The sequence below is a fragment of the Bos javanicus genome, chromosome 7, assembly GCF_032452875.1.
Source record: "Bos javanicus breed banteng chromosome 7, ARS-OSU_banteng_1.0, whole genome shotgun sequence".
NCBI classification, from domain to species: domain Eukaryota; kingdom Metazoa; phylum Chordata; class Mammalia; order Artiodactyla; family Bovidae; genus Bos; species Bos javanicus.
The window spans coordinates 48,696,045-48,708,554 of record NC_083874.1 but is presented as its reverse complement, the minus strand read 5'-3'; the positions used below and the strand labels follow the sequence as shown (position 1 = coordinate 48,708,554).

General features: G+C 38.5%; 1 protein-coding gene across 3 annotated transcripts in view; it reads left to right on the top strand.

The window, feature by feature from the left end:
* KLHL3 (kelch like family member 3) overlaps positions 1-12,510 on the top strand; it is a 280,088-nt gene that overhangs the window by 162,557 nt on the left and 105,021 nt on the right. For all 3 annotated transcript variants that reach the window (XM_061423600.1, XM_061423601.1, XM_061423603.1), the window contains one exon: positions 3,895-4,014. In XM_061423600.1, the coding sequence (XP_061279584.1) occupies positions 3,895-4,014 (120 nt within the window). The remainder of the gene's footprint in view (positions 1-3,894; positions 4,015-12,510) is intronic.

Here is a 12,510-nt window from a genome sequence, read left to right as displayed (position 1 = left end):
TGTGGAGAAAAGGGAACCCTCTTACACTGTTGGTGGGAATGCAAACTAGTACAGCCACTATGGAGAACAGTGTGGAGATTCCTTAAAAAACTGGAAATAGAACTGCCTTATGATCCAGCAATCCCACTGCTGGGCATACACACTGAGGAAACCAGAAGGGAAAGAGACACGTGTACCCCAATGTTCATCGCAGCACTGTTTATAATAGCCAGGACATGGAAGCAACCTAGATGCCCATCAGCAGATGAATGGATAAGAAAGCTGTGGTACATATACACAATGGAGTATTACTCAGCCATTAAAAAGAATACATTTGAATCAGTTCTAATGAGGTGGATGAAACTGGAGCCTATTATACAGAGTGAAGTAAGCCAGAAGGAAAAACATCAATACAGTATACTAATGCATATATATGGAATTTAGAAAGATGGTAACAATAACCCGGTGTACAAGACAGCAAAAGAGACACTGATGTATAGAACAGTCTTATGGACTGTGTGGGAAAGGGAGAGGGTGGGAAGATTTGGGAGAATGACATTGAAACATGTAAAATATCATGTAAGAAACGAGTTGCCAGTCCAGGTTTGATGCACGATACTGGATGCTTGGGGCTAGTGCACTGGGACGACCCAGAGGGATGGTATGGGGAGGGAGGAGGGAGGAGGGTTCAGGATGGGGAACACATGTATACCTGTGGCGGATTCATTTTGATATTTGGCAAAACTAATACAATTATGTAAAATTTAAAAGTAAAATCAATCAATGCAAAATAAATAAATAAATAAATATGTCATGAAGACCTGCTGTGGGCATGGCCTTCTGCTGGGCAGGCTAAACTGTTGAGAGTCCTTGGACACATTGTCCTTGCTTACCAGGAACATGGAGACTAGCATGGGGGGCTGGGTGTTCAAATATGTGCTATGAAAAGGTCATCAAACGCATTCGTATCCTATGTGCAGTTGGGTTACAGGCCAGAAATACCACAACAGTTTAGGGGAGGCAGGGATCACTTAGGAATGAAGTAGTCAAAGGACTTCACAGAGGAGGCAAAACTTAACCCAGGCCATCCTGGAAGACTGGAAAATTCAAAGACTAACACAACAAGGAAGAGCAAGCTTCCCAGTTACTAGTCACAGGAGAGCTGTCAGCGCTTCCAGAATGTCTCTCTTTGATCTACATCTGTCCCGTATATGTAAAATAGAACTAATAATGTCTGTCCACTGGCCCTTTATGAGCTCTAATCTCATAAAGTTTCTGTCAGAAGCCTTTAGTTGTTCTCTGATCAATACCAGATATTTTCTCTTCCTGGCTTTTAAGTCTCTGCAATTTGAAGACAGTATTTATAATGAATATTTGTGCAGTGTTTTACAGTTTCTAAATTTACTCCAGGAATGCAAATATAGTTTAGTATTAGAAAATATGTCATATACCACATTAACAGATTAAAGGGAAACATCCCTATGATCATCTCATTAGATTCACAAAAAGATTTGATAAAATTAATATAATTTATGATTAAAATTAAAATGTGAGTTTAATTTGATAAAGGCCATCTACAAAAATCCTAAAATTAACATACAATGAGGAAACATCACAAACATCTTTTTTAAATTTAGAATGAGAAAGATGACAAGAATATTCATTAGGACATTTTATGTTTATCATTCTGTGATATGTGTCTAAAGGTGGCATAACAAAGTGAGTAGGGAAAAAGAAAAAGTATTCAATAAGTGGAACTTACAGGAAAAAATTAGATCCATATTTCATATGGTGACATAAAAATCAACATTAGATAAAATAAGGGCTTAAATATCAAAAGAAAAATCATTAAACTTTTAGTATAAAATAGAAACATATCTATCTGGCCTGGAGTAGGGAAGGACACTTAAGTTATGAAAGAAATTATACTTGTGGGATTTTTAATAGGAAGTTTTAAATTTTTACTAAGTCCTCCCTCTCCTTGATAACTTTCTCTGTTTTGAGATTTTCTTAATGTTTTTAAACACATGATTCTGCCTTGATATTTATCATCCTGTGCTTAGCTAACTTCTTTGTACCTAGAATGCAAACAGTCCCACAGTTCAGATGTCTGTGGCTTACATTTTTCTGCTGAACTAAAAGTGGGAAGGAAGCCAGTAGAGGCGAGTGTCCTGGTTAGACAAGCTGTGGCTCTGGCATGCTGGTTATATTGGAATGTTCCAATGTTACGAGTCCCAGTGTGAGATCTAGAGAGACTCTCAGGTCTCCAAAACGTTATCTTAACCATAGCAACCCCTTTCTTGAGCCAGTTTGCAAGGCTACGTGGTTACATCAACAGAGGCCCACTAGAGAAAGGCAAAGGAAGTTACTGTCAGTGTCTTAGAGTTGGTGTGAACTGTGGGTCCCCAAATCTACACCAGTGGAGAAGGTTCTGGTTTTCTGTGAGAAGGCAAAGCTTAGTCTGGTCCAAACAGACATAACTCCAAGGTCCCAGACTTGGCTTGGAGCTGAATAGTTTTATCAGTTTGGGGAGAAAGTCCTTTTCTTGCTCATTTTTTTGATTCTTCTTTCCCACCCCACCATCAAGTTTAGACTTGTTGCTTGGAAGTGATTGAGCACCTTGCTGGCATCCCACAGGAATGAGTGTTTTGTCTTTGGTGTAGAAGCCTTTAAGATTATAGGTGCCTCTTGATAGTCACCACTTGCTCACCTAACCCACATATAGTCATTTTATAAGTTACAATCCCTTGTCTTTCTATGGGATTATGGTTTCTCCAAAGCTTTCACTCTTATGCCACTTTTCTCCACGCTGTGGCCAATGTGATCTTCCTAAAGCACACATGTATTCACTTGCTTCCTGCTCCACTTCTTAAAACTCTGAGGGTTTCTCATTGTTTCAGAATGAAATCCAAACTCCTTAGCTTTGTTTTTATGTGGCACTTGTAAGACCACTTTTAGTTTTACTGAACTTGTAGTGCTCTGATTCCACTGGACTCCTTTTCTCTAGGTCTTTGTTCATATTGTTTCCTCTGTTTCCCCATCTTCCTTCTTACCTGGTTAATTTCTGCTATTCCTTAAGATTTGTATTCTTCCTCAGCTTCTAGCAATTTTTTCCTCAGCCTGCCATCACTGAGATAGTTGCCTATCCTTTGTGCTTCTGTGTGGGCATGCACGCTAAGTTGCCTCAGTTGTGTCTGACTCTTTGCGACCCTATGGACTGTAGCGTACCAGGCTCCTCTGTCCATGGGATTCTCCAGACAAGAATACTGGAGTGGGTTGCCATTTCCTCCTCTGGGGGATCTTCCTACCCAGGAATCGAACCCGCATCTCTTATGTCTCCTGCATTGGCAGGTTCTTTACCACTAGCACCACTTGGGAATCCCTTTGTGCTTCTGTAATTCCAATCAGATCATAATACTCTGATATGTTTAAATGTTGACTTGGCTTTCTCCATCTCTGAAGTCTAAGCGTTATGAAAGCATGATCTGTGACTTACTTATTATGTTTCTCTTGAATTTAAACACAGTGCTTGGCATGTAGTAAGCTCCACTAAATGTTTGTTGAATGAACCTACATCCCTGTGAAGTGAGTGGGGTACAGTGCTTAGTCTCCCCTCACCCCATACCCTTTTAGGGATGGAGGGATGGAGAATAAGCATCATGACCTCCCAAAAAGTCACACCAGTGCTTGATGGAAGAAGCTGAACTAGGGTCTGAGGGGTACATTTTGCACTGGAAGATCCTGAAGAAATTCCTGACCCAGTGATTTCCTTCCCTTCTGGGCCTGTGGTGAAGGAAAAGACTGACAGAGATGCCCCTGGTGGGTGGGCAAATGGATGGGTTTGTGACAGTTGGATCAATGAGTTTGCCAACATGTGATCTTCTCTCTCCTCTCCCACTCCCTTCCTGTTCACAGCATCAAACCGAGCTCCCAGCCTCTGATACAGACTGGGGATGATGAAAAGAACCAGAGGACCATCACTGTCAACCCTGCCCACATGGGGAAGGCGTTCAAGGTTATGAATGAACTGCGGAGGTACTTTTCCTATTTTGCCCGTGCCCTTTTGGAAGGAACTTGCTGGGTGAGCGTCATCATGGTTTGAGAACAGAAGTCAGAACACCACCACCTAGTGAAGTCTGACTCTTCCCCACCCACTCTCAGTCAGTTGGCTTTCCCTTTCGAATTCTGATAGAGACAGAATGACTCCCCCAAAGCTCTCTCTTTTCTTTGTATTTATTTAACACCTATCATTTTAGTGCTTAATCACTGGGGAAAAATCCTTTATGGTTGCACCAGTTCTGTTCATAAACTTGATTTCCAACTGAACCAGCTGCTTGAAGGCCAATAATAGAGTGATTGCAACACCTACACACAATTGCAGAGTAAAGATTGCAGATGCCATGCATTTTCTTTTGGCCTCTCTCTCTTTCTTTGGTCTCAACTTTGTCTTTGTCAAGGCAACCACAGGACAGGGAGAATACCTAGCTTCTAAAATGCAATTTAACTTAAAAAGAAAGAAATGAAGTGCAAAAGCACTCATTCTCACTGAGCTAAACAGTGACGGGTATGCAGACTATTTGTAAGGCCAAGGTGCATGTTTGCTGAGCTTTGTTGCAAGACAGGTTCAGGACATTGAATGAGTTTTTTTGTATGAAGGCTGTGCATACAACCTCTTCTTTATCAGAGCTTCCTTTGCCCATGCCATTATTTTTCTTTTTTATTGAAATACAGTTGATTCACAATGTTGTGATATTTTCAGATGTATAGCAAAGTGATTCAGTTATATATACTTTTTCAGATTCTTTTCCATTATAGGTTATTGTAAGATATTGAATATAGAGTTCCCTGTGAAAGTGAAAGTCACTCAGTTGTATCTGACTCTTTGGGACCCCAGGGACTATACAGTCCATGAAATTCTGCAGGCCAGAATACTGGAGTGGGCAGCTTTTCCCTTCTCCAGGGGATCTTCCTAACCCAGGGATCAAACCCAGGTCTCCCTCATTGCAGACAGATTCTTTACTGGCTTATCCACAAGGGAAGCCCAAGAATACTGGGGTGTATAGCCTATTCCTCCTCCAGCAAATCTTCCTGATCCAGGAATCGAACCGAGATCTCCTGCATTGCAGGAGGATTTTTTACCAACTGAGCTATCAGGGAATTCTGCAGGCCAGAATACTGGAGTGGGTAGCCTTTCCCTTCTCCAGGGGATCTTTCCAACCCAGGGATCGAACCCAAGTCTCCTACATTGCGGGCGGATTCTTTACCAGCTGAGCCACAAGGGAAGCCCCATGGTTCCCGGTGCTATAAAGTAAATCCTTGCTGTTTATCTATTTTAGATATAGAAGTGTATATCTGTTAATTCCAAACTCCTAATTTGTCTCTCCCCACTACCCTTTCGCCTTTGGTGACCATAAGTTTGATTTCTGTGTCTGTGAGTCTATGTCTCTTTTGTTAATAAGTTCATTTGAATTGTAATGTTAGATTCCACATCTAAGTTATATCATGTGATATTTATCTTGCTCTCTCTGACTTTCTTCACTTTTAGTATGACAATCTCTAGGTCCATCTATATTGCTGCAAATGGCATTTTTTTTTTTATGGCTGAGTAGTATTCTGTTATATATATAATGTTTTATATGTATACACTCATACACACACACACATATAATGGAGATCTATGTGAAAGTGAAAGTTGCTCAGTTGTATTTGACTCTTTGCGATCTCATAGACTACAGTCCATGGAATTCTCCAGGCCAGAATACTGGAGTGGGTAACCGTTTCCTTCTCCAGGGGATCTTTCCAACCCAGGGCCTGAACCCAGGTCTCCTGCATTGCAGGCAGATTCTTTACCAGCTGAGCCATCAGGGAAGCTTATATATCTATATCTATACGTATATATACACACCCACACCCACACCCACACCCACACACACCATATCTTCTTCTTCTTTTTTTTTTTTTTACTACCACCAGCACCTATTTATTACCTTGAAAAAGTCTTAAAGACATTTATCATTTGTAAAATGCATCATTATCAGTGCTTTTCCACTTAAAAAGAGAAACACTGCCATTAAGCCATAATATGCCATTAGCTGCTAGATGCCATCTAGTTTTCTATGATGTTAACTCTGCAAAAATGTACATATGTACATTTTATGGATGTTAACATATGGAGAAACAAAATACAGTTAAAAAGGGAAGGAAAAGGAAAATTAACAAATTTCTGTACATATTAATGAATATATATATTCACAGGATGAAAAAAATGTATATACCATATCTTCTTTATCCATTCATCTATCAATGGACATTTAGGTTACTTTTATATCTTGGCTATTGTAAACAGCCAAGATATGGAGTACATGTATCTTTTTAAATTAGAGTTTTTGTCTTTCCTGGATATATGCCCAGGAATGGGATTGCTGGATCATATGGTAAGTCTATTTTCATTTTTTAAGGAATTTTTATGCTGTTCTCCATAGTGGCTGTACCAATTTACATTCCTTCTGACAGTGTAGGAGGATTCCCTTTTCTCTACACCCTCTTCAGTATTTATTATTTGTAGATTTTTTGATGATGGCCATTCTGATCAGGGTTAGGTGATGCCTCATTGTAGTTTTGATTTGCGTTTCTCTAATAATTAGTGATGTTGAGCATCTTTTCATGTGTTTGTTGTACCAATGCCATTATTTATCACATATTTCATCTTATTGTATGTTATAACTGTTTATCTCCTCTTTTCTCTGTAGTTCATGAGCTTCCTGAGGGCAGGAACAATTTCTGAATCATTTTAATCTCTAGCACCTAGTACTTCATAGGAGCTTTGAGTTATTCACTAAAGATCCCCAGACACACTGGCTAGGCTCTGAGATGTGTGGGAGAGGGTGCAAAGTAAAAAATGATAATAGGTCAATGAAAATGGTCTTCCTACAGTGCAAAAAAGTGTTATGAAGGAAAAATGTATCAGGTGCCTGCCAGGTGGCAGGTGTGCAGTAATTATTAGTTTCTTAAAGGGTGTCATGAAAGAAAGCATGTAAAACTGCAACTTTGGAGAACACATCCTAAGGGGAAAGATGCCTGAGCTAAATTCTAAAGGACAAGTAAGAGTTTGAGAAATGGAAAGTGGTAAGGTTAGGGAGATGTCTTCCAGGCAGAGAAAATGGCATGAGCAAAGCACGTATAGCTGAAGATGTAATTGTTGCGTAGGGGTTTGAACTACTTGTAAAAACAATTCTATATCCCTTTACTTGTTTTTCTTTTCTGCAGGGTCTAGGCTTTGGCATTAAAAACCAAGTTAAATTAGATTTGTCTTATGCTCTATTGCTCAATTTTTATTAATATTAGGCTTCCTGCCAGATTTCCTAGAAGCTCCATCCATAGTTGTTTTAGGCGGTGGATAGTGCTAACATTTATGCCTAATGTTTCTTTGTCACTAAAGAATTTGTATTGTGTTCCCTAGACACTATTGAAGTTCCTCATTTTGTTCCCTTGAGTATGGCTTGTGTCCTTTATCTGATTTAAGGCTTCAGATCTCCAAATAAACAACCTAACATTACACATGGAGGAATTAGAAAAGAAGTTTAATCGAGGCTCAAAATTAGCAGAAGGAAAGAATTAATAAAGATTAGAGCAGAGATCAAATGAAATAGAGATTAGAATGACAATAGGAAAAAAATGAAGCTAAGAGTTTTTTTGAAAGAATAAACAAAATTGACAAATCTTTAGCTAAACTAAGACAAAAGAGAGAGAACACAAAATTATAAATGAAAAAGGAGACATTACAACTGTTATCACAGAAATACAAATGATTTTAAGAGGCCACTATGAACAATTATATGCCAACAAATTGGATAATCTAGAGTAAATGGATAAATTCCTTGAAACATATGAACTACCAAGACTGAATCAAGAAGTAGAGAATCTGAACAAACCAATAATAATTAAGGAGATTGAATCAGTAAGCAAAAATCTCTCAACAAAGAAAAGCCTATGACTGGATCATTTCATTGGTGAATTCTACCAAATTTCAAAGAAGAATTAACACCAATCCTTCTCAAACTCTTCCCAAAACTCGAGGAGGATGAAACACTCCCAAACTTATTTTAACAAGGCCAGCATTACCCTGATATCAAAGCGAGATAAGGACACTACAAGAAAAGAAAACTATAGACCAATATCCCTGACAAGTATTAACGTAAAATTTTTAAACAAAATACTGCTGCTGCTGCTAAGTCGCTTCAGTCGTGTCCGACTCTGTGCGACCCCATAGACGGCAGCCCACCAGGCTACCCCATCCCTGGGGTTCTCCAGGCAAGAACACTGGAGTGGGTTGCCATTTCCTTCTCCAATGCGTGAAAGTGAAAGTGAAGTCTCTCAGTCATGTCTGACTCTTCACGACCCCATGGACTGCAGCCTACCAGGCTCCTCCGTCCATGGGATTTGCCAGGCAAGAGTACTGGAGTGGGTTGCCATCGCCTTCTCCTAAACAAAATACTAGCAAACAGTATATGTATGATCTGGTAAAATATGATCTGATGAAAGGATCAAATACTATGATCAACTGAGATTTATCCCTGGGGTGCAAGGGTGATTCAAGGTAAATCAATAAAGATGATACACCGTGTTCATAGAATGAAGGATAAAAGCCATAACATCTTTTTAATAGAGCAGGAAAAGTGTTTAACAAAATTCAGCATCCCAACAAATTGGGTATAGAAGGATTATACCATAACATGTTAAAAGCCCTATGTGACAAACCCATAGCTAACGTCATATTGAATGGTGAAAGTTTGAAAGCTTTTCCTTTGAGGTCAGGAACAAGACAAGGGTGCCCACTTTCACTACTCTTTTTGATCATAGTACTGGAAGTTCTAGCCAGAGTAATTAGGCAACAGAAAGAAATAAAGGCATCCAAATTAGAAAGGAAGAAATAAAATTGTCTCTTTGCAGATAACATGGTTCTGTATATAAAAAACCCTACAAGACTCCACCAAAAAAACTGTTAGAACTTAAAAACAAATTTGGTAAATTTGCAGGATACAAAATCAACATACAAAAATCAGTTGCATTTCTATACACTGATAGTGAGTTGTCTGAAAAAGAAATAAAGATAACAATCTCATTTTAAATAGTGTCAAAACAATGAAACATTTAATAATAAATTTAACCAAGAAGGTGAAAGATCTGTACACTGAAAACTTGATGAGAGAGATTGAAGAAGACACAAATGAAAGATGTCCTGTGTTCTTGCATCAAAAGAATAGCGTTAAAATGTCCATATTCCCCAAGTTATCTGTAGATTCACTGCAATCCCTATCAAAATTCCCATGGCCTTTTTTCACAAAAATAGAGAAAACATTCTTAAATTTTGAATGGAATCAACAAAAGACCCTGAATAGCCAAAGCAATCTTGTAAAAGGAGAACATAGTTGGAAACATTACACTCTCTGATTTCAAACTACAGTTGGCCCCTGAACAACATGGGTTTGAACTTCGAGGGTCCACTTATGTGAATTTTTTTTTTTTTCACTAACTGCTATAGTACTGCACTATCTGTGATTCCATATCTCGGATATGAAATTGTGGATATGGAGAGCTGATATAAAGTTAGATGTGGGTTTTCCACTGCATGTGGGGGGAAGTTGGCACTCCTAATCCCCACATTGTTCAAGGGTCAAGTGTATGTGACAAAGCTGTGGTAATCAGAACAGTATGGTATAGACATAGGCCAGTGGAACAGAATTGAGAGCCCAGAAATAAATCCACATGGATATGGTCAACTCATATTTGGCAGGGGAGCCAAGAGTATTTAATGGGGAACGGATAGTCCTTCATCACATGGTATTAGGATAACTAGATGTTCACCTGCAAAAGAATGAACTTGGATGCCTATCTTATATAACTCAAAATGGATTTAAAACTTAAATGTTAAGACCTGAAACCATAAAGCTCCTGGAAGAAAACAGGGGAAAAAATAAACAGGACTCCATTAAACTAAAAGCTTCTGCACAGCAAAGGAAATGATCAACAAAATGAAAAGGCAACCTATGAAAGGAAGAAAATACTGGCACACCATAAATTTGAGGAAGGGTTAATATCCAAAATATATAAAACATAGAACTCAGAAAAAAATGGTTAAAAATGGGCAAAGGACCTGAATGAACATTTTTTCCAAAGAAGATACCCAAATGGCCAACAGGTACGTGGGAAGGGGCTTAACATTACTCATCATCAGGGAGACTCAAATCAGAACCACAATGAGGTATCACCTCACACCTGTTAGAATGGCTACTATCAAACAAATAAACAAAAAACCCTGAGAGATAACAAGTGCTGCTGAGGCTGTGGAGAAAAGGGAACCTTTGTGTGCTATTGGTAGGAATGCAAATTAGTACAGCTGCTATTGAAAACAATATGGAAGTTCCTCAAAAAATTAAAAATTGATCTGCTGTACAATCTAGCAATCACACTCTGGGCATGTATCTGAAGAAAATGAAATCACTTTCTCAAAGAGATATCTGCACCTCCAGGTTCATTGCAGCAGTATTCACAGTAGCAAAGACATGAACACAACGTCAAGTTTTGGTCAGTAAATGAATGGCTACATAAAATGTGGTATATTTACACAATGGAATATTATTCAACTGTAAAAAAGAAAGAAGTCCTGTCATTTGCACCAATGTGGATAAACCTTGAGGGCATTGTATTTAGTGAAGTAACTCAGAGAAAACCAAAGACTCTATGATTTCATTTATGTGTGAAGTCTTAAAAAGCTGAACTCTCAGAGAGTAGATTAGTGGTTGTCAGGGAGTGGAGGTTGTGGGAAATGGGGAAGTGTTGGCCAAAGGGTACAAACTTCCAATTATAAGAAGAGCAAGTTCTGGAGATCTTATGTATAATGTGGTAACTATAGTTATCAATACTGTATTGTATACTTGAAAGTTGCTAAAAGAGTAGATCTTAAAAGTTCTCACCAGAAGAGTGAAAGTTGTAATTATGTGTGGTGATGGATGTATTACCTTATTGTGGTAATTATTTCACTGCTGCTGCTGCTGCTAAGTCGCTTCAGTCGTGTCTGACTCTGTGCGACCCCATAGACGGCAGCCCACCAGGCTCCCCCATCCCTGGGATTCACACAGTATATATCAAATCATTACATTATACACTTGGAACTTACACAATGTTATATGTCAATAGAATTGGGGAAAGAAGACTTTTGGTCTCTCACCATACCTTATTTTGCCTTGTTTAGCCCACTCCAGTAACTACTTAAAGGCAGAGCTCAGGAAATAGATATGCCCACAGAATTCCCCCCAACTCTCACTTTATATTATTAGTATTTCTTCCTTTTGCTTAAATAACTGAAAATCCTGCTATGTCCCCCCCATCTTTTTTTTTTTGTGCAAGTTACCACACTTTTGCATTTTTCCTTAAAAGCATCGACTTGGATTTAACCTCTTCCAACAGTCCTGGTGCTTCTCTTTTGTGTAAATTACCATTTGCCGGTCTCTTCTGAGAAACATTTTCTCAAGGTGCTCTGTGGGAAAATAGATCTGAGCCAAAATGAGTTTTAAAAATGCTATATAAAACTGCTATACTCCTCTCCAAGATTCATAATATATATAGGTAGATTAAAACCTCTGAGAAGTCATACAATAAACTTGTCTAACTGAGGGTTTCCCTCATGGTTTTGAACCCTCTTTGGTTGTTATGTACAGACCAAGTGTTTTGTGAAACTTATTTCGGAAAACACTGGTCATTTGCTGAGACTTAAGTGAATAATCTTTGTATTAGTCAGGGTTTTTCAGAGAAACAAAACCAATAACATCTATTTTTATTATTTATTTATATATATGTTATTGGTTCTGCTTCTCTGAAAAACAAGATATGTGTAAGAGGAGATTTATTATTGGAATTGGCTCACTTGATTATGGAGGCTGAGAATTCCCACAGTCTACTGTCTACATGCTGGAGAACCAAGAAAGCCAGTGGTATAATTCAGTCCAAATCTGAAATCCTGAGACACAAGAGCCAGTGGAGTATGTCTTGTGGTCCAAAGCCTGAAGAACCAAGACCTCTGATGTCTGAGGGCAGAAGATGATGTATAGTCCATCTCAAGGAGAGAGAAGATTCACCCTTCCTCCACCTTTTTGTTCTATGCAAGCCCTCCGTAGATTGGATGTTGCCTACCTACATTGGTGAAAGGGATCTTAGTCTACCAGTTCAAAGGCTAATCTCTTCTGGAAAGTCCTTTGCAGACACATCCACCAATAATATTTCATCAACTATCTGGACATCCCTTATCCTGGTTGAATTGGCACAAAACATTAACCATCACAATCTTGTTTTCCTCATTTTGTTTTTTTTTCAAATGGACCACAATCTATTTATGTTTTTGTTGGGAAATTTTAGTTCAGGTTTGGGCATGATTTCCCTTTAGTTTTCCTTTAAATTAAAAAATTTTCTTTTAATTTTTTTTTTTGTAAAAAGAATATATTGTAGAATATTTAGAAAATACAGGTGAGGGAAAAG